The following is a 21,953-nucleotide window of genomic DNA, read 5'->3' on the forward strand; positions in this document are numbered from 1 at the left end:
CAAGATTCAACAAACCTGGGTAACGAACTGTAAGATCTTCATCAAACTAAATGGGAAGCCGGAGGAAGCAAAAGTCTTGGTGATAAGGAAAATAGAAGATCTTGAGAAGTATTGACATTGATGCAGTACTTGGTATCAATGTAGCTTGTGACTTTTACATCATCTCAATGCTACCCACACCAAGAACACAGACCATACCAAGTATTGATATGGACATGTTACAGAAGATCCTACAACATCAACAAAAAGAACTGGACATGTGTGAGTATCAAGAGCACGCCGCAACAGAGACTGATATGGAAATAGACCCTGATAATAATTTTTTCTCTGCGATTGTTAAAAACTGTAATTATTTTACCCGTGAACAATATGAAAACAGTGTAAAATCAGAAGATAGTCTATCAATAATACATTTCAATAGTCGAAGCATGTACACTAACTTTGAGGCTATCAAGGGTTACTTGAAAGAATTTAGTCATCCATTTACCATTATTGCAATTACTGAAACCTGGTTCAATAATGATAAAGGTATTGATTTTAGTCTGAATGACTATGAATTAAGATACATAAACAGAATAAATAAAATAGGAGGAGGGGTCGCTTTGTATATTCATAAATCTGTTACATTTAAAGTTTTAACAAACATGACCATAGCAGTCGATGGATTATTTAAATGTTTAACAGTGGAAATCGTAAATGACAAAAAGACAAATATCAATCAATGTTTATTTATATAGCCCTAAATCACAAGTGTCTCAAAGGGCTGCACAAGCCACAACGACATCCTCGGTACAGAGCCCACATAAGGGCAAGGAAAAACTCACCCCAGTGGGACGTCGATGTGAATGACTATGAGAAACCTTGGAGAGGACCGCATATGTGGGTAACCCCCCCCCTCTAGAGGAGACCGAAAGCAATGGATGTCGAGTGGGTCTGACATAATATTGTGAAAGTCCAGTCCATAGTGGATCCAACATATCAGCGAAAGTCCAGTCCACAGTGGATCCAACATAATAGTGAGAGTCCAGTCCATAGTGGGGCCAGCAGGAAACCATCCCGAGCGGAGACAGGTCAGCAGCGCAGAGATGTCCCCAACCGATGCACAGGCGAGCGGTCCACCCCGGGTCCCGACTCTGGACAGCCAGCACTTCATCCATGGCCACCGGACCTGTGTAAGTCCCCCTCTACAAGGGAGAGGGGGGCATATCTTCATGAGCTGTGTATATCGGGCACCTGGTTCAAGCATAGAAACTTTCAGTGAGTGGATGGGTAAACTATTTTCCTCTGTGAACCAAAAAAATATATTTACCTGTGGTGATTTAAACATTGATTTGTTAAACTCAACCAAGCAAAAACATGTTGATGACTTCATTGACACAATGTTCAGCTTGTCTCTATATCCAACCATAATCAAACCAAGCAGAATAACAACACATAGTGCCACAATCATTGACAACATTTATACTAACATTATGGGAAATCAAGTCACCAGTGGCCTATTTATATGTGATATCACTGACCATTTACCTGTTTTTACTTTATATAACTGTCATCTCAAGAAAATCAAAGACACTATGGCAAAAATCTCTAAACGAATAACAACTGAGGAAACAATCTGTGCCCTAAACAATAGTTTAGCAGTTCAGGATTGGACTTCAGTATACAGAGAACCAAATGTGGACAGTGCTTATTGTAATTTTTTAGACATCTTTACTTCCCTGCATAATAAAACATTGCCCCGTGAAAGAATATTTTATAAAAGGAAAAAATAAAAATAGCCCTTGGATCACAAAAGGGATAATCCATGCCTGTAAAAAGAAAAACAATCTCTACAAACTTTTCATCAAAATAAAAACAAAAGAAGTCGAACAACGATACAAGAAGTACAAAAATAAATTAACTGATTTTATAAGAACAAGCAAACGGTTATATTATCAAAAAAAACTAAATGAAAACAAAAAACAATATAAAAGGAACTTGGGATGTTTTGAATAGTCTAATCAAACAAGGATATCCAAAGTTGACATATCCTGACTACTTTTTTGATGAAAACGGTGAAGATTATAATATGAGTAATGTAGTGAAGAAGTTCAATAGTTTTTTTGTAAATGTTGGTCCTAAATTGGCTGTTGATATCCCAGACAATAGAGTTACAAAATCAACTATTGAACAGAATTCTTCGTCATTCTTCCTCTCAGCTACAAATGAGCAGGAAGTGACAAACATTGTGCGGAAGTGTAAAAGTAAGTGCTCCACTGACTGCCATGATATAGATAGTACTTTATTGATTCCTTCAGGAGAGTTCCCTCAGGAAAATTAAAATATCAACATGATATTGGTTCAAAAAGTTATACTGAATATTGTAAAACCCTTGACTTATATATGTAACCTATCATTCTAGACTGGCTGCTTTCCAAGTCAAATGAATATCGCTAAGGTAACTCCGCTCTTCAAAAGTGACAGCAAACACGCTTTCACCAATTACAGACCAATCTTTCTTTTGCCTCAGTTCTCAAAAATCTTTATTTTAACTCTTCTGGAACGCTACAAAATACACCCCCCGCTACCACCAAACCCAACCCCCCACCCCCCACACCCCACCCCCCACCCCCAAAACTTTGTAGCGTCCCGGAAGAGTTAGTGCTGCAAAGGATTCTGGGTATTTGTTCTGTTGTGTTTATGTTGTGTTACGGTGGGGATGTTCTCCCGAAATGTGTTTGTCATTCTTGTTTGGTGTGGGTTCACAGTGTGGCGTATATTTCTAACAGTGTTAAAGTTGTTTATACGGCTACCCTCAGTGTAACCTGTATCGCTGTTGATCAAGTATGCGTTGCATTCACTTGTGTGTTTGTGTGAGAGGACTGGATGAAAAGCGGACGTGACGATTTTCGGGAGGGGCACTGAAATTTGGGAATCTCCCGGGAGGGTTGGCAAGTATGAGAATTAGCGGTGAATGTGGTGTTACCGCGGCACCGCCGCTGTATATAATCGGTGGGCCAGCTCTAGTCCATCCATCCATCCATCCATCTTCAACCGCTTATCCGGAATCGGGTCGCGGGGACAGCAGCTCCAGCAAAGACCCCCAGACTTCCCTCTCCAGAGCAACATTTGCGACTTCCTCCTGGGGAATCCCGAAGCGTTCCCAGGCCAGAGAGGAGATGTAATCCCCCCATCTGGTCCTTGGTCTGCCGCGGGGCCTCCTCCCAGTGGGACGTGCAACGAGGACCTCCCTAGGGAGACGCTCGTGAGGCATCCGCACGAGATGCCCGAACCACCTAAGCTGGCTCCTTTCCAAGCGAAGGAGCAGCGGCTCTACTCCGAGTCTCTCTCGGGTGACTGCACTTCTCACCCTATCTCTAAGGGAGATGCCAGCCACCCTTCTGAGGAAACTCATTTCGGCCGCTTGTATCCGCGATCTTATTCTTTCGGTCATTACCCACACTTCATGACCATAGGTGAGAGTAGGAATGTAGATAGCTCGGTAGACCGAGAGCTTTGCCTTCTGGCTCAGCTCCCGTTTCGTCACAACAGTGCGGCAGAGAGACTGCAATACTGCCCCAGCTGCTCCGATTCTCCGGCTGATTTCCTTCTCCATCTTTCCCTCACTCGTGAACAAGACCCCGAGATACTTAAACTCCTCCACCTGGGACAGAGTCCTGTCCCCTACCCGGACTGTACAAACCATCGGTTTCCTGCTGAGAACCATGGCCTCAGATTTGGAGATGCTGATCCTCATTCCAGCCGCTGAACACTCGGCTGCGAACCGATCCAGTGAGAGCTGAAGGTCACGAACCGAAGGTGCCATCAGGACCACATCATCTGCAAACAGCAGTGACGCAACCCTTAGCCCCCCGAGACGTATACCCTCTCCGCCATGGCCACGACTCCGCCTAGAAATCCTGTCCATGAAAATCACAAACAGGATAGGTGACAGAGCGCAGCCCTGGCGGAGACCAACCCCCACTGGAAACGGATCCGACTTACATCCAAGCACCCGGACACAACTCTCGCTTTGGTTGTACAGAGATTGGATGGCCCTCAACAGGGTTCCCCTCACTCCGTACTCCCTCAGCACCTCCCACAAGATCTCCCGAGGGACGCGGTCATACGCCTTCTCCAAATCCACAAAACACATGTAGACTGGATAGGCATACTCCCAGGCCCTCTCCAGGATTCCCGCAAGCGTAAAGAGTTGGTCAGTTGTTCCACGACCAGGACGGAATCCACATTGCTCCTCTTGAATCTGAGGTTCGACTATCGGCCGGACCCTCCTTTCCAGTACCTTGGCGTAAACTTTCCCAGGGAGGCTGAGTAGTGTGATACCCCTGTAATTAGCACACACCCTCTGGTCCCCCTTTTTGAAAAGGGGAACCACCACCCCAGTCTGCCACTCCCTCGGCACTGTCCCAGACTTCCATGCAATGTTGAAAAGGCGTATCAACCAAGACAGCCCATCAACACCCAGAGCCTTCAGCATTTCTGGACGGATCTCGTCAACCCCCGGAGCTTTGCCACTGTGGAGTTGTCTAACTACCTCAGTGACTTCACTCCGAGAGATCAACGTCGATCCCCCATCATCCTCAGGCCCTGCTCCTATCAGGGAGGGTGTGTCTGATGTATTTGGGTTCAGGAGTTCCTCAAAGTGCTCTTTCCAACGCCCCACGACTTCCTCACTTGAAGTCAGCAAAGTCCCATCCTTGCCGTACACAGCTTGGATGGTTCCCTGCTTCCCCCTCCTGAGGTGCCGTATGGTCTTCCAGAACAGCTTTGGTGCCGCCCGATAGTCCTTCTCCATGGATTCCCCGAACTGCTCCCACACCCTCTGCTTAGCCTCGTCCACAGCCACGGCCGCTGCCCTTCGGGCCCGCCGGTACCTTGCAACTGCCTCCGGAGTCCCCTGGGATAACATACCCCGGTAGGACTCCTTCTTCAGTCGGACGGCTTCCCTGACCACCACTGTCCACCAGGGTGTTCGAGGGTTACCGCCCCTTGAGGCACCTAAGACCTTCTGGCCACAGCTCGCATCTGCAGCTTTAGCAATAGAGGCTTTGAACATTGCCCATTCCTGTTCAATGTCCCCAACCTCCACAGGGATGGCAGAGAAGTCCCGCCGGAGGTGGGAGTTGAAGTCCTTCCGGACAGAGGACTCCTCCAAACGTTCCCAGTTCACCCGCACTACACGCTTGGGTTTGCCAGGTCTGTCCAGAGGTTTCCCCCGCCATCTAACCCAACTCACCACCAGATGGTGATCAGTTGACAGTTCAGCCCCTCTCTTCACCCGAGTGTCCAAAACATACGGCCTCAGATCAGCTGATACGATTACAAAATCGATCATTGATCTTTGGCCTAGGGTGCTCTGGTACCAGGTACACCTATGAGCATCCTTATGCTTGAACATGGTGTTTGTTATCGCAAGTCCGTGACTAGCACAGAAGTCCAATAACAATCCACCACTCAGGTTCAGATCAGGGAGACCGTTCCTCCCAATCACGCCAGTCCAAGTATCACTGTCATTGCCCACGTGCGCGTTGAAGTCCCCCAGCAAGACTATGGAATCCCCTGCCGGCGCCCCATACAGGACCCCATGCAAGGTATCCAAGAAGGCTGAATACTCTGAACTCCTGTTTGGTGCGTATGCACAAACAACAGTCAGAGTTTTCCCCCCTCCAACCCTAAGGCGAAGGGAGGCGACCCTCTTGTCCACTGGGGTGAACTCCAACGTACAGGCACTCAGCCGGGGACTCGTGAGTATCCCCACACCCGCCTGTGCCCTCACACCCTGAGCAACTCCAGAAGTGAACAAGGTCCATCCCTTGTCCAGGAGTGTGGTTTCAGAGCCCTTGCTATGCGTAGAGGTAAGCCCCACCAGATCCAACCGGTAGCGCTCCACCTCTCGCACCAGCTCAGGCTCCTTCCCCACCAGCGTAGAGACGTTCCACGTCCCGAAAGTCAGCCTCTGCTGCCCCGAATTGGTCCGTCCGGAGCCTCCACTTTCACCGCCATCCACTTGGCAGCGCACCCGACCCCACTGGTTCCAACCGCGGGTGGTGGGCCCACGTGGCAGAGAAGATGGCGTGTCCACGTAGCTTCTTCGGGCTGTGCCCGGCCGGGCTCCGTGGCAAGCCCGGCCACCAGGCGCTCGCTGACGAGCCCTACCTCCGGGCCTAGCTCCGGAGGAGGGCCCCGGGCTTCCTCCGGGCCGGGTAACGCATCCTCTTTTAGTGTAGTTCATGGGGGGTATCGTAACCCTGATGGGGGGGGCATTCGGGTGCTACACCTTGCCCAAGGGTGACCCGGAACTATGTAAGGCAGGGGCGTTCAACTCCCTGAGGCTTAATACAAGCCCACATACCAGCTCTAGTGTTAATTTGATATCGCCTCAAGGGCCAAGTGAAATTACACGGCGGGCCAATTTTGGCCCGCGGGCCAGAGTTTGACACCCATGCTCTAGACCAGTATTATTAGGCAAATTAAGCTTTTCAATCTGGCCCGCCGGACATTCCCCAAAACATTTTTGGGATCTTTAAGAACGAAATTGTAGCTGCCATTATGATGTGCAGTGATGTTTTCAAATTACTGTAGGCGGGGAGCGTTTCCACAGAGTTCTTTCCAGAGCAGCCAGCCTAAAATACGGGTGTCAGGGACAGACGCGGAAGGAGATTTTTACAACAAAGTTCAGCAGGAAAGTTATATTATACCCGTTTGTAGATGGGGTTTTTTTTACCCTTCGCATTCATATTTCGCCGTGTTTTTTGCGTTTTTGTTGCGTTTCGCTTGATTGTAAAATATGTCGATGGAGAAGGGGTGTTAGAAGTAAAAGAGGAGCGACGTTCATATGTTGTCAATATTCATTGTTTTATGGTTCATACCGTAATTTCCGGACTATAAGCCGCACCTGACTATAAGCCGCACCAGCTAAATTCAGGGGAAAATACAGATAGCTCCATATATAAGCCGCACCCGACTATAAGCCGCAGGGTTTTGATGTGTAATTACCGTAGTATATAGGGGTTCCTGCTACCACGGAGGGGATTGTCGGGACAGAGATGACTGTTTGGGAACGCAAAGCGTCCCATTTATTAACAATAAATCTTTCAATCATTCAATCAAACTTTCACATCTTTGACATGGCGAACAGCATTCGTGCAGAGTACAAATAATACAACGGTGCAAAGTAATACAAGGTGCTCGCCTGTACGTTATCAAAATAACCAGCCTACCGGTATATGAAAAGTCAGTCTTTAATCATTGTGTCATCGTCTTCCTCCTGCGTACTAAAACCACCGAAATCCTCTTCGTCTGTGTCGGAGAAGAACAGGCCGTAAATAAGACGCACTGCTGTATAAGCCGCAGGGACCAGAACGAGGGGAAAAAGTAGCGGCTTATAGTCCGGAAATTACGGTAGTTAATATTGTAAATCCCACATTCTTTATTTTCATGTACATTCTGGGTGTCTCATTCAGTAGAAAATTTAAAATTCCATTCAGTTTTTTAAGGCGGTCTGTTCCTAAAAATAGGACCCAAGCACACATATTGTACAGCAGATTGTCACAGTTTATGTGAGTGTGTGTGTGTGTGAGAGAGAGAGAGAGAGAGAGAGAGATACCAGCCCCAGACACATTTTTTTCTCTAAATGTGGCCCCCGAGTAGGAATGGATTTTTTTTTTTTTTGATTTTTTTTTTTTTTGTCATAAAAAAATGCAATCATGCGTGCTTACGGACTGTATCCCTGCAGACTGTATTGATCTATATTAACATATAATGTAGGAACCAGAAATATTATTAACAGAAAGAAACAACCCTTTTGTGCTAATGAGTGTGAATGGGGGAGGGAGGTTTTTTGGGTTGGTGCACTAATTGTAAGTGTATCTTGTGTTTTTTATGTTGATTTAATAAAAATGAAAAATAAAAAAATAAAATTTATTTTTTTATTTCTTGTGTGGCCCGGTACCAATCGATCCACGGACCGGTACCGGGCCGCGGCCCGGTGGTTGGGGACCACTGATCTATGGCATCTATTACGTTGCACTGAGTAACAGCAGATATGTCAAAAGTGGACAATACTTGTGGAACTAAAACCGTATTGTATGTAGTATGAGGCTTTTAATTTCAATTGAAACCGTCTTGCATGCCATCGTAAAATGACAAATGTGAGAGAATGATGAAAAGAGGGGTGTGTTATTGCTTGAGCACAGACACACACGCACAAGCACACATATCCCTCCAGCGTTTTGACCTTAGAAGGACAATAGTGTAGTGCATGAGTGTGCGGTTTGGCTTTATGGTTGAGTTGTTTTGCCTCACTCTCTTTCTGTCTCACACACACACACACACACACACACACACACACACACACACACACACACACACACACACACACACACACACACACACACACACACACACACACACACACACACACACACACACATAGTGTCACAGACTTTGGTACAATCATTGCATTTGTGAATGTGCGAGCGAACTGAAGCACATGGAGGAGAGACAGCTTGGATTTCAGGTCAACTGATAGCCACACACACACGCACACACACACACATACACACACACACACACACACACACACACACACACACACACACACACACACACACACACACAAGCGTAAACACGCTGCCAAGTCAGCAAGATTCAGGTGACAGAGAGCTTTTCAGTGAACGTTGGTGTCAGTTTCAGGGAGGCAGTACTCTCTCTTTTTCCAATGTAGGTCACTTGTGCACTACGACTCCCTCACTTCTTTCTTTCACGTTTCCCAAGCTTTCCTTGCTCTCATTCTGACTGCTCACCACTTCTGACATCTTCGCTTGCGTTGTCCAATGTTGTCTATTTTTGCCAAATCAAACTTGAAATCATCTGTAACGCAATAGAGGAGCACTTGGCCACACACGGCCTATTTCGTGTTCAGTCTGACAGTCGCAATATGGCTGCTTTTGTCCACTTGATGCCAGTAGCACTAAATTGACTAATTAGCAAAAATTGCCCATGACGCAAAACTTTTTTGTGTGATAAGAAATGTCGAAAGTTATCTGATGTTTTTTAACTTAAATAACTGACCAAGTAATTGACTGACAGCTTTATTGTAGGACACATGCACAATTATTGAAAAACAGTGTTTCCTGAGCTCCATGTGATTGTGTGCTGATTCTAAGCCTAGTTTACACGTCATTGTATGTCTGATGCAACACTATGTTGATGAACAGACTCGTTATAATGCTCGACCAAGTCAGCTGTGGAATGTGCGTGCGATGTGTGTTAAGATGCAGAGTTACGACACCATCTACTGTAAAGAGTTGGAGCGACAAGCTACACAGATAGTCCCATTATAGTGTGTTAATGAGCGAGGGCGAACACTCAGTGGCGGTCCAAATGTAACAACAATTAATAAATGAGTGTAAGGAAAACACTGGTAAACAATTGATGTCAATGTGAAAGCATAAAAAACAATGCACTCCAGCAGGTCTTCTCAAATAGTCTGGCGGGGCCCCCTGGATGGGTGCGGTGCGGTGTCAGGATGGCGCATGTGACCCCAGGGAACATGTTTTATCAGTATCGTGCTTCAAACCCCGCTTTGAAAAGCTGTGCCCTACAAAACGTGGTCATTGTCGCCACTAATCCTGACACCCTCATTTTGATTAAAACAAATCAGCACAAATGGTTTTATTCCTTTTTGTTTTGTAGGTTGAGTGTTTTATATATTGTGCTCCTCTGTTAAGGTTGCTGATTAAGTTGAATGTATTTGTATTTGTTGAATTTGCTTGATTTTATTTTTCAGCATCAAATGGTTCAAGTCTGTCAAAGATGTTTATAGTTTAAGTAAGGATTTAAGTTGTTCTAATATTAGGCAAATTTATGCACTTTAAATCTTTTCTGTTAAAAATACATCGTTAATAAAATCATTTTTTGTAAGTTGATCTATATGTCTTTCTTTTTTGTTTTCTTTAATGTTAATGAGAATACAATGTTATGCAGAGGTGTATTTATAACAGTTTTTAAAGCCAAATCATACTATTAATAGTCGCTGCGGAGAGTGGGCGGCAACGTTCCCTCTAAGGTGCGCGCCTGTGCAATTGCGCACTGCTCAAGCATCCTCTGCGCACGGCAAATCTATGCCACGCACAAAATCAAATAAAAAAATAAGCGCATAACAATTTTCGACACACGGACACGACAGAGAAAAACGTTTTCGGCATCATTGTTCAATATTGTAACGTCTGTCGAGACGCTTTGAGGACATGAATTCCATCCATCACTTTATTGAGCAAAACTCTTTATTGTCGGCCATAAACACATCACCAAAACATTAGTAAAAAAAATTATATCTAGCAAAACTGGTCATTTTCTGCAGTACAAACCAGACCAAAAGCAACTTTGTTATATCAACAGCAGCCGCTCGCTCTTTCTCACTTGCGCCAACACATGCACATATGGCACTTAGCCAGTGATGCGTTTACAGTCACACAAAAAGTCGGACAACTCCAACACCACACATAAAGTCGGACAACTCCAACAACACATATAAAGTGTCATTCCAGGTCGTTACACTATGATTTACCAATCAAATGTGTGCTTTTTCTCTTGTCATTTATTAGGAATCTTAATTTATAAATATTAATCATGAAATGCTGTTAGTATATTAAATAAATACTAATACAAATATATTTTTTACAAACAGGAAGTTGCAGGAATGTACACATGATCCACTGCTTACATCTCATTTTTACATTTACAATGTTTAAATGGGAACTAAATGCAATGTCTGAAAGAGGTACAAATTATTTCCAAAGCAGGACCTCCACCCAGACAAACAATACAAGTACACAGTTCATGAAAACATTATTTTTTGTTATTGTCATTGTAAGTGGGCCTAAACACTTATATTAGAAAATTATGTCATGGAAATGACTGCTGTCATTTGATTATAATAATAAGGGAATGTTGTCTGTCTATCTGTGTTGGCCCTGCGATGAGATGGGGACTTGTCCAGGGTGTACCCCGCCTTCCGCCCGAATGCAGCTGAGATAGGCTCCAGCGACCCCGAAAGGGACTAGCCGTAGAAAATGGATGGATGGATGGAGATTGAACTTGTTATTTAGTCAGGTTTGGGACAGGTGTGCTGCTGGTGTAGCCACAGTGTGCACGTCTGATGTTGCTCACATGGGCTCCACTGAATGCTCAGAGAGTTTTTGCGTTTGCTCACACACATGAAAAATTAGAGGGAACATTGGTGGGCGGTATAAAATGTTTTCTTCTTCCTGGCTGGGCGTTACAGAAAATAATTGAGAAGCCCTTCTGGGTGGTTAAAATGGTGTATATCTATTATAATGACTTGACGTGCATTTTAGGGATTTATGTACAACCATAACATTTCTGCCTTTAAGCCTATATTTTATTAAAACTGACATTTCTGATAATTATATTATCATAATATAATAAATATAATTGAAATGTTGTTTTTGGATTTGTTTGTATACATTTTTTTTATCCACATTTCCCCTTTTCTTCCCGCCTTACTTCACCATTTTTGTTATTGTGCCTTTTCCACAAATGGCTTTCTTTTTACTTCTGATTGGCTGGCATGGCCATTGAGTTAGAAGTCATAGCGCCACCTGTTGCTTTGGAAGGTGTCAGACATCCTTGTAAATGCATTCAAATTTGGATAGAATTTGAAAGTAATGGCAGCAACAAATTCTTGTCATGTCTTACTGGGTTAGAATTAAAAGAGCTAATTTATTTTATTCATCGCCCTGTTTTTTTTTTTTACTGAACTATGCAACTCTATAAAATGAGGAACTAAATGACTCAGCGTTGTATTGCAACAACATTGAGTGCAAAGTGAGTGCATGCTGGACAGAATTAGTTGTACAAAAATGTGTGTGCTAGTGTGTTGTATAACTAATGTGTGTATGTGCGTGCTTTATAACTCGTGTGCGTGTGCAGATTTATGAGGAAAAGAACACGTGTCAGCGTAACTGAGCGCGCTCAGATGTCAGCATACTTTTTACATTATTCATGAGATTCACACCAAACTTTCCAGAACAGATGGTGCGAACACACTCTCACACACAGGCCATAACATTAGGTACACCTGCACTATCCAATACAAGAATAGACTAATGCCGACTTTGTGCCTGTTTTGTCTTTCAGGATCGTGCAGCGTGAGGGGACGCTCGCAGGGCGATGATTCCGCATGAAGCGCGGCGCACTCGGCCCCCCGTCGTCCTCGGCGGATGCAGCAGGTGTGACGCCGTGACGTTCTCGCCTTGCGCCCTCAGCTCGCCCTCCTCCGGTCGTTAGAATCACCCGGACCGAACAGGCCGTCCCGCCTCCCCTCAGGCCCCTCCTCCTTACCTTTTCCATCTTGAATCCCGACTCACTTCCTCAGCGGGACTCGGATGTTTCCGTAGGGCGACGCCAAGTACGAGGAAACGAGCACATGTAGAAGGAGAGAGGAAAGTGTGAAGAAGGCAACAAAAGGATCAAGTAAGTACACGAGAGGTCAAGATGAAGTCCAACCAGGAACGCAGTAATGAATGTCTTCCCCCGAAGAAGAGGGAGCTCCCGTCTGAAAACCGCTCCCCGACTATACCCTCTGCTCCAGACCCCCAGCGCCATGATAACGTGGCATGGCTTGTGGGCGGCGGCGGTGGCAATGGAAGCACCATGAGCGCTCCTCGCAGCTCTGCACAATCAGGTGCTCCCCAGTATAAATCCCTCTTCTCCGCGTCGGACTCCTCCTCCATGACGCTGGTGTCCTCCCTCCCCACGGTCTACACGTCCCCACACGTCGGAGGGACGGTCCACTACGCTCAACTGCCTCCCAACCTTCAGTTCATCACCTCGCCTTACACTGCGCCCTACGCCAGCTACATCGCTCCCCAGCTGCTTCCACCTCCGCCGCTGCCTCCTCCCTTCTCCTCCAGAACCTCATCGCACGCAGAGACCGTCTGCGCTCCCTCCCACGCCTCCAAATTCGAGCAACAGCGGGCATCCATCCGGCACACCTCCTCCATGCCTCCGCCGCCCACAGACGCCACCCCGCTCCGCGCCTCTCCTCGGACCCTGCGCTCGCCTCACTCACTGCACGGCCATCACACGCCAGCGTCACAGTACACGGACGGAGGAACCCCCAGGAAAGAGGAAGGGGGGTCCAGAGAGCTTCACAACGGAGGGTTGGATCGGACCCTGAGGTTTGAGTCTGGACACTCTAAGCCAATCAAATCCCGCGACGCCTACGAGTCCTGCCAGCTGGTTCTCCCGTCAGAGTATGCTCACGACCACATGGCGCTGAGAACCTCCGTAATGCTCATGCCCAACAGCCATGGGGACCACCAGCTGGTACCAGCCAGGAACAGCCCTGAGAAGACCTCCGCCCACATGGAGAAAGGCAACATTCTCCTGGGGAAGCCAATCAATCGCACCCCTTCTTTCACCTTTCCACCCCCCTTAAGTGTTGACAATCTAAAAGCTGCAGTTGGCCCACTATCGCCACAGACTGTTATACAGACCACCCACAGCTCCACATTGGAGTCCGTGGGGCTGCCTTCCCCCGGCGTCTACCCCCAGTCCCCAGTGATTGGTTACATAGCGGGGTCCAGGGGCAGCCAGCACACGCCAATGGGCTACCACACCAGCCTACAACAGCACGTTCTCATCACTGGCACCCAGCCAGTCATCATCCCAGTCAATGAAAGCAGAGCTCCCACGCTAGAGCCCACTGTGTCCCAGGATATTACGTCATCCACCCAGGCCCCCTTTCCTGCAGCTCCCCCTTACACCTACATCGCCGCCCCGAGAGGAGAAACCCAAGACAATCCCGGCGTCTCGTATCACCAGGTCGCCTCGGGCGGGGTGGTCCAAGCCCAGCTGCACCTCCCCGTCGTCCCATCAACGATGGCGCCTCCGCCGCAGTCGAGCGCGGTAGCTCCCCCGTCGCTGCCGCCGTACTTCGTCAAGGGCTCCATCATCCAGCTGGCGGACGGCGAGCTCAAGCGCGTGGAGGAGCTGAAGACGGAAGACTTCATCCAGAGTGCAGAGATCAGCAGAGAGCTGAAGATCGACTCGTCTACGGTGGAGCGCATCGAAGGGAGCCACGTCTCGCCTAACTTTGCGGTGGTTCAGTTCTCTGTGGGCGAGCACCGTGCACAGGTAAACATTCATTAAGTGTAGCTGCTTCTTGGCCAGTTGTTAGCTTCACACTGCTTACTTCTCTCAACATGAACAAGATAAGTAGTGATGGGTAAATGACACTTCAGGGAGTGTACGGGGTCAGCGTATGTTTTGGTCATCCAATTTTCTTTTAATGAATGGGAACTGAGGCAGCACGGTGGTACAGGGGTTAGTGCATGTGCCTCACAATACGAAGGTCCTGAGTAGTCCTGGGTTCATGGCCCTAGTGTGTGAATGTGAGTGTGAATGTTGTCTGTCTATCTGTGTTGGCCCTGTGATGAGGTGGCGACTTGTCCAGGGTGTACACCGCCTTCCGCCCGAATGCAGCTGAGATAGGCTCCAGCACCCCCCGTGGCCCCAAAAGGGACAAGTGGTAGAAAATGGATGGATGGATGAATGGGAACTGAAAAATGGTTGAATTTCATTTTAGAAAAAACTTTTTTTTTTTAACTTAGCATTTTTCTTTTTCAGTGTCAAAGAGCAATAACAGGATCCCAAAAATGGTTTGATTTTCATTTTTTATTTAATGTATCAAAAATGTTCATCGCCATTCAGCCAAAACTAAGGACAGATTTTTTTTATTTTATTTTGACACCAGAACCAGAAGTTGAAAGTGAAAAGAAAACCACGGTCCGTGTACCTTCTGTTTATTCTATGTCAAATTCTTAAATGCAAATCAAAAAACTAATTTCAGGCCATTTCTTCTATTTTCATTACTGAAACGAAAGTTGGACAACTATTTAATGACACTTTTTTAAAACGACAGTAGGACTGCTGCTGAACAAAGATGTTAGCGTTATGCTAAAAACATGCTAAACGTAAAGGAAAAGGTAAAATACTGCTTCCGGTTCAATTTGTCATCACACAGATAACCACACATTTTTGCATTTTGGATGAACATATATTCGATTTTTGTGTTTATCTGGGGGAAAAAAAGCAATAAAAGAAGAACTGCACTAAATCCAATGTTATGGCAATATTTTAATGAAAATCAACTCTTTTTGGTTTGTTTTAAAACCTGCCATGTATAATAAAAATTGAAAAACGGCCCTAATTTAGTTTTTTGGTTTGCGTTTAAGAATTGGAAATAGAATGAACGGAAGGTACACGTACCGACCACGGACTGGCCTGGAGAGAAGAAACAGTGTGCCGTTGTATTGTTCACCAGAAAGCTCATGAATTTATGTTTTATTCGTAATTGTAAACGCCAAATACAACACAATATTGATATGGTTTTTGTCCTACATGCCAGTTGGTAGTCTTGTTTTTAAGTAGCAACTTCCGGCTCTGGTATCGAAAAATTAAAAAAAACCTTCTGCTAAAAAATGTCTGCTAATATGAAATATAAAATCCAAACGTCATTTAGATATAGGTATTGCTTTTCAATAAAAAAAAAAAGAACGCTCTTTTTTCAATTTTATGTTTTTGTATTTCAAAATGATAAACAAATAATAGGGTTTTCTCTTTCAAATCCCACTCATGAAACGAAAATTCAATGACCAAAACGTACACAGACATATGGCACACTCACGAGCTGTATTGGTACTGTGTTGGTGTTTCATAAAGGTCAACTGCCATCGACTTGATAAAAAAAGTCACTACATTTGACCTAATTGTCTTTCTTTAATTGATCAGCTGCGCAGAGAGAATATAAAACATGCTACTCTGGTCAATGAGTCAAATACTTAACCGGAAAAAAAACTTTTACCTTATTTTTAGCGCTATAAGATGGAAATGATCCCAGACTTTGAACATTTTTCCTTTTTCTTAAGTTAATTGAGATCGATGGTGGTGACAACAACCGTACGAGCTTTCACTTGTAACCCTAAAAAAGCCCTTCCTCATAAACACAGTTGGGCGCTTCATAGTCCAACGACATGGCAGCTGTATCAATCACGTGTTTGTTTTTCTTAAAGCGACACACACACCGAGAGAGATAGTATTACTCCTTGTCAGTGTCGTTTGACTCGTCACTACTGATAAGTTGGGTTGTGCGATATAGACGGTAAAAGATGTAAGTGATAGCTGACGGTAAAGTTTTTAATACTATCGTCTTATCGTTATAATACATGTTAATGACACATTTTAGCTGTATCCCGCCCGAAAGGGACAAGCGGTACAAAATGGATGAATGGATGCGAACGAACGTGTCCTCAATGCAATGTGGCATTCTTGCTCGCTGCTAACGTCCCTCAACAGTGGGAAACAACTTCTCAGTCAGTAATCCTCGCCTCCATGGCAGCAAAAAAAATAATTTTCTTCCAAGTATCATCCCGGAGGACGAGAAATAGCTAAACATGCTACACTGTATGTCAGGTTCAAACACTGATGACATCTATTAAACAAGACAAGAAGCAAGGAATTAAACAGAGACAGAATTACATTTGGCTCAATTGAGGAGAGACGTCTGGACTGTACTCTTTGAACAGTCTCACCACGCTCTGACGAAAGATTGTACGCCTCCTCTTTTATTTGGACTTTCCCTGATTATATGGCAACAGCTGTTTCTAAGGGAGGGGGTCGTAAACACCCACTGCCTTTGGTTACAAAACAGTTCAAAGAAAAGGTCGTAAAATAGTTCAAAGAAAAGGTCGCCTGGAGGGGAGTCTGGTCCTGCTTCCTCTATGCTTTGTAGTTCTCGGGTCAAGACAAAATCTTTCTGTGGATTAAAATACATCAAAGAAACAGAACACCTTCATGTTGCTTCCCATCCTACACAGTGGAGTTTTACAAGCCTTCTTCTTGGTAGGATCAAAGACAGCTTTTGTCTGCTTGCCGGGAACTCATGGCATCATTAAGTTTTGTGATAACTTAAATACAATCCTTCTGACACTGTACACCATAGGAAGATATGCAAACCGCAAGGTAGAGCTCTTGAACAAATGTGGGTGGAGCGATACAAACATTTACAGTAACGATACCAAGTATATTAAACTAATGTAAAGTATTGAAACAACAGAAGAATAAGTGTTTATTACATTTTATAGATAAACCCATGTTATAAGAGAACGTAGCCAGATATTAATAGTAAATTAGCAAGTAGATTAACAATAGTTTTCAGAAAATAATACAACCGGAAATGACACAGAAGGTTTACTGCATATGTCAGCAGCTAAATTAGGAGCCTTTGTAACCCATATTATCATTTACTGGATATACAGTAGGGAAGAGATTCATATGGCCCCATTCCTTGGTGGATCTCGCGTGATAGGAAGAATGCAATGCAGTCTGCTGAAAACAATGGAAAGCGGCACTTTACATAGCAACTGTGGTCAAAGTTGAAATAATATTTTAAGATATTCAACATTCTACTGCTATCTGCCGCCTAAAGTGGATTGTGCACCCACCCAATTGGTCAAGTTTCATGTGTCAGGTACACTGTGACGAATGGAGCCATATGAAGCCCTTTCCTACTGTAATAAACAATAAGCTAGAGATGTCCGATAATGGCTTTTTTGCCGATATCCGATATTGTCCAACTCTTAATTACCGATTCCGATATCAACTGATACCAATATATACAGTCGTGGAATTAACACATTATTATGCCTAATTTTGTTGTGATGCCCCGCTGGATGCATTAAACAATATAACAAGGTTTTCCAAAATAAATCAACTCAAGTTATGGAAAAAAATGCCAACATGGCACTGCCATATTTATTATTGAAGTCACAAAGTGCATTATTTTTTTTAACATGCCTCAAAACAGCAGCTTGGAATTTGGGACATGCTCTCCCTGAGAGAGCATGAGGAGGTTGAGGTGGGCGGGGTCGGGGGGGGGGGGGCGGGGTTGAAGTGTTAGGGGTAGCGGGGGGTGTATATTGTAGCGTCCCGGAAGAGTTAGTGCTGCAAGGGGTTCTGGGTATTTGTTCTGTTGTGTTAATGTTGTGTTACGGTGCGGATGTTCTCCCGAAATGTGTTTGTCATTCTTGTTTGGTGTGGGTTCACAGTGTGGCGCATATTTGTAACAGTGTTAAAGTTGTTTATACGACCACCCTCATTGTGACCTGTATGGCTGTTGATCAAGTATGCCTTGCATTCACTTGTGTGCGTATAAAGCCGTAGATATTATGTGACTGGGCCGGCACGCAAAGGCAGTGCCTTTAAGGTTTATTGGCGCTCTGTACTTCTCCCTACGTCCGTGTACACAGCGACGTTTTAAAAAGTCATACATTTTACTTTTTGAAACCGATACCGATAATTTTGAAACCGATAACAATAATTTCCGATATTACATTTCAAAGCATTTATCGGCCGATAATATCGGCAGTCCGATATTATCGGACATCCCTAATAGCAACTGTGGTCATGGTTGAAAAAACATTTTAAGATATTCAACACTCTACTGCTATCTGCTATCCGATTAAAGTGGATTGTGCACCCACCCAATATGTCACGTTTCATGTGTCAGGTAAACTGTGACGAATGGAGCCATATGAAGCCCTTTCCTACTGTAACAAACAATATAGTGATAAAGATTTAGGCCATATCGCACATCTCTTCTGACAAGCAATAATATTAATAATAATAATCTTGTTTGTGTTGGTATCAGGTGAGCGTGGAGGTTTTGGTGGAGTACCCCTTCTTCGTCTTTGGCCAGGGGTGGTCTTCCTGCTGCCCGGACCGGACCACCCAACTTCTGGAGCTGCCTTGCACCAAGCTTTCCGTAGGCGATGTTTGTATTTCGCTCACCCTCAAGAACCTGAGGAACGGGTCTCTGCCCAGAACTCAGCCTTCAGAGCTGGCCCCCAGTCGCGGGCACCCCAGGGCCCCTAAGCCTCTCTCCAATGTTCCCCAGAGGTGCAGTGGAGGAGGATCCTGGCACGGTGAGCGGGAGAATGGCGTTGGCCAGCTGGGTGGCAGCGGCGGGAAGGAGTGTAACAGCACTGTGGAAAACGGGGATCTGGCGTTTGGGCAAAGAGGTTCCAGGTTGGTTTTGAAAGACGAGCTCGCGGAACCCGGGAAGCCTGGGATGTCATCTGGGGGCAGGAAGCGAAGGTGGTCGGCCCCCGAGGGTCGGAAAGTTGAAAAATCCGAGGAGCCGCCCTTGACCTTGGCCAAACCTTCTTTTATCCCCCACGAGGTGAAGGTCACCATCGAGGGAAGGTCAAATATCGGCAAGTGAATGTGACCAGGAAAAGGTGAAAGCTCACTTTAGTGTTTCATGATTTGTTTTCACCTTAGACTAGACGACAACACTCGACACGCTCTCACCTTCGACCTAGTTTTGATGGATGAAAACAACCTGTGCTTTTGGCGAAGGCTTTTCACAAGACTTCGCGGAAGGACGGGCGAGGAGCGCTAGCTCAGCGAGGCCGTTAGCTGACGGTGTTCTGCAGCACGTGTGAGAGGGAACAACGCTTCTTCTTCGTTAGCTTAGCATTTCAGCATTCTGCTCCATATCAAACGCCCATTTTGAAATGATTGTCAGAGAAATATGAATCAGGGGTCATAAAGTGGAACTGTGACAGGTCATTTTCTATCCAAACATGACTTTGTACAAACACACTGGGTTGGCCGACGTTCCTCCTCGTATTTGGTGAGAAATATGTTCCGTTCTATTTTTGTAACTCGAGAGCGTCGTGGTTGTTTTTAACGCAGTACTGTATGTTTGTTGGCGTTTTTAAGACATGGGGGGAGGGGGAGGGGGGGTGACTAACAAGTAGCAGCAGCAGCACTTTGGCAGAGCGAAGGCGGGGTCAAGTTGTTTTTGTAATTAACTTTTTTTTTCCGGTGCCGTAGATGTGCCTCAAAAGAAATTGGACGAAGAGCTCGCGCCGCACGAGTTTTGAAGGGTGTCTTTGTCTTTTCGTGTGCTAGATTGTGCGAGACGCTGGCTTATGTTTGTCCACACACACACACACACACACACACACACACACACACACACACACACACACACACACACACATATAGAACACACAACAATCCAGGCCATCCCTGTAATTTGATTGTTGTACTGTATCGGTGGCGATTTGGGTGCATATCGTCCCCATCGGACTGCTTTTTGGCCGTATGCACACTCGTAGTTAACAGTACCAGTTGCACATGTGGCGTGTTCGTGTATGAGTTTATGTATACTATGTATAGACAAGTAATACACTTCATAGCTAGAGAAATATATGAATAGACAATGTTCATGTCCAGTGTTTCCGCTTGAAATCTTTAAAGAGAATCTTGCAGTTTGCACATCAGGTGGGAGAGAGTCGTATGGTTTTTGTTTTGTTTGTTTTTTTGGCGGGTGGACCCCCGATCTTTTATGATGAGCTCGAGGCCACCCGCAAAAAAAGAAACACTGGAGCAGCCCCAATATTTCTGAGTTAAACACACACAGTGTGCAATGTGCCTGCCTACTGAGCTCCAGTCGACATTTGGCGTCCCCACGGGGGGTTCGAACTGGGGCTGTGGTGCGGGAAAAACCTGTTGCACAAAGATGTAGCCGTTATTTGACACACGTTACGTACGCTCTCTCAGGGCCAGGGGGTGCACTATCTGGGGGAAACATGGGGGCCAACGCACAGGGGAACTTTCTAGGAAGGACCCCCATGGGGTGTCGTCCCCCAGGGAGCAACATAAGGCAGAGGTGTCTTTTTCCACTGAGGGCCACATTAAAAAAAAAAATGATGGAAAGCAATCCAATTTAGATCAAATTTGCTGTGCTAGCTGAAGAAAACATCAACATGTTAACTTTGGAAATCTGTGTAATGTCTCGTGAATAATTATTTACTATCAAAAAAACAATCTGCAACTGGAAATGGCCCCCGGGCCGCACTTTAGACACCCTATACCCTTGGTAAGGGATGACTGGGAGGGTCAGCGAAGGATGCAATCAAGGAGGAGTGAGAGTGTAAGAGATTACCTTAGAGCATACTTGCCAACCCTCCCGTTTTTACCGGGAGACTCCCGGTATTCAGCGCCTCTCCCGATAACCTCCCGGCAGAAATTTTCTCCCGACAAACTCCCGGTATTCAGCCGGAGCTGGAGGCCACGCCCCCTCCAGCTCAATGCGGATCTGAGTGGGGACAGCCTGTTCTCACGTCCGCTTTCCCATAATATAAACAGCTTGCCTGCCCAATGACTTCATAACTGTAGAATGATCGAGGGCGAGTTCTTGGTTTCTTATGTGGGTTTATTGTTAGGCAGTTTCATTAACGCCCTCCCAGCGTGGTAACAACACACAACAACAGCAGTCACGTTTAGTCTACCGTAAAGCAGTTCGTCTGCCGTAAACAGCAATGTTGTGACACTCTTAAACAGGACAATACTGCCATCTACTGGATAGCCTCCAGAACACTGAAATTCAAGTATTTATTTTATTTATATGTATAATAATATATATATATATATATATATATATATATATATATATATATATATATATATATATGTATATATATATATATATATATATATATATATATATATATATATATATATATATATATATATATATATATATATACATAGCTAGAATTCACTGAAAGTCAAGTATTTCATACATATATATATATATATATATATATATATATATATATATATATATATATATATATATATATATATATATATATATATATATATATATATATATATATATATATATATATGAAATACTTGAGTTGGTGAATTCTAGCTTAAATATACTCCCCTCTTAACCACGCCCCCCACCTCCCGGTATCGGAGGTCTCAAGGTTGGCAAGTATGCCTTAGAGCAAGGCTATGCAACTGGCAGGCCTGGGGTCCAAATCTGGGCCACTAATGACAAGGAT

The 21,953-nt window shown here is 45.0% G+C and overlaps 1 protein-coding gene across 1 annotated transcript in view; it reads left to right on the plus strand.

Moving 5' to 3' along the window:
* atxn1a (ataxin 1a) overlaps window positions 1-21,483 on the plus strand; it is a 189,793-nt gene extending 168,310 nt beyond the window's left edge. The window contains exons 6-7 of the mRNA XM_062056594.1: window positions 12,163-14,163; window positions 18,737-21,483. Of these exons, the coding sequence (XP_061912578.1) occupies window positions 12,520-14,163; window positions 18,737-19,309 (2,217 nt within the window). The 5' untranslated portion in view covers window positions 12,163-12,519 and the 3' untranslated portion in view covers window positions 19,310-21,483. The remainder of the gene's footprint in view (window positions 1-12,162; window positions 14,164-18,736) is intronic.
* Window positions 21,484-21,953: the final 470 nt, after the last annotated feature.

The sequence above is a fragment of the Entelurus aequoreus genome, linkage group LG08 (genome assembly GCF_033978785.1).
Source record: "Entelurus aequoreus isolate RoL-2023_Sb linkage group LG08, RoL_Eaeq_v1.1, whole genome shotgun sequence".
NCBI classification, from domain to species: Eukaryota; Metazoa; Chordata; class Actinopteri; order Syngnathiformes; family Syngnathidae; genus Entelurus; species Entelurus aequoreus.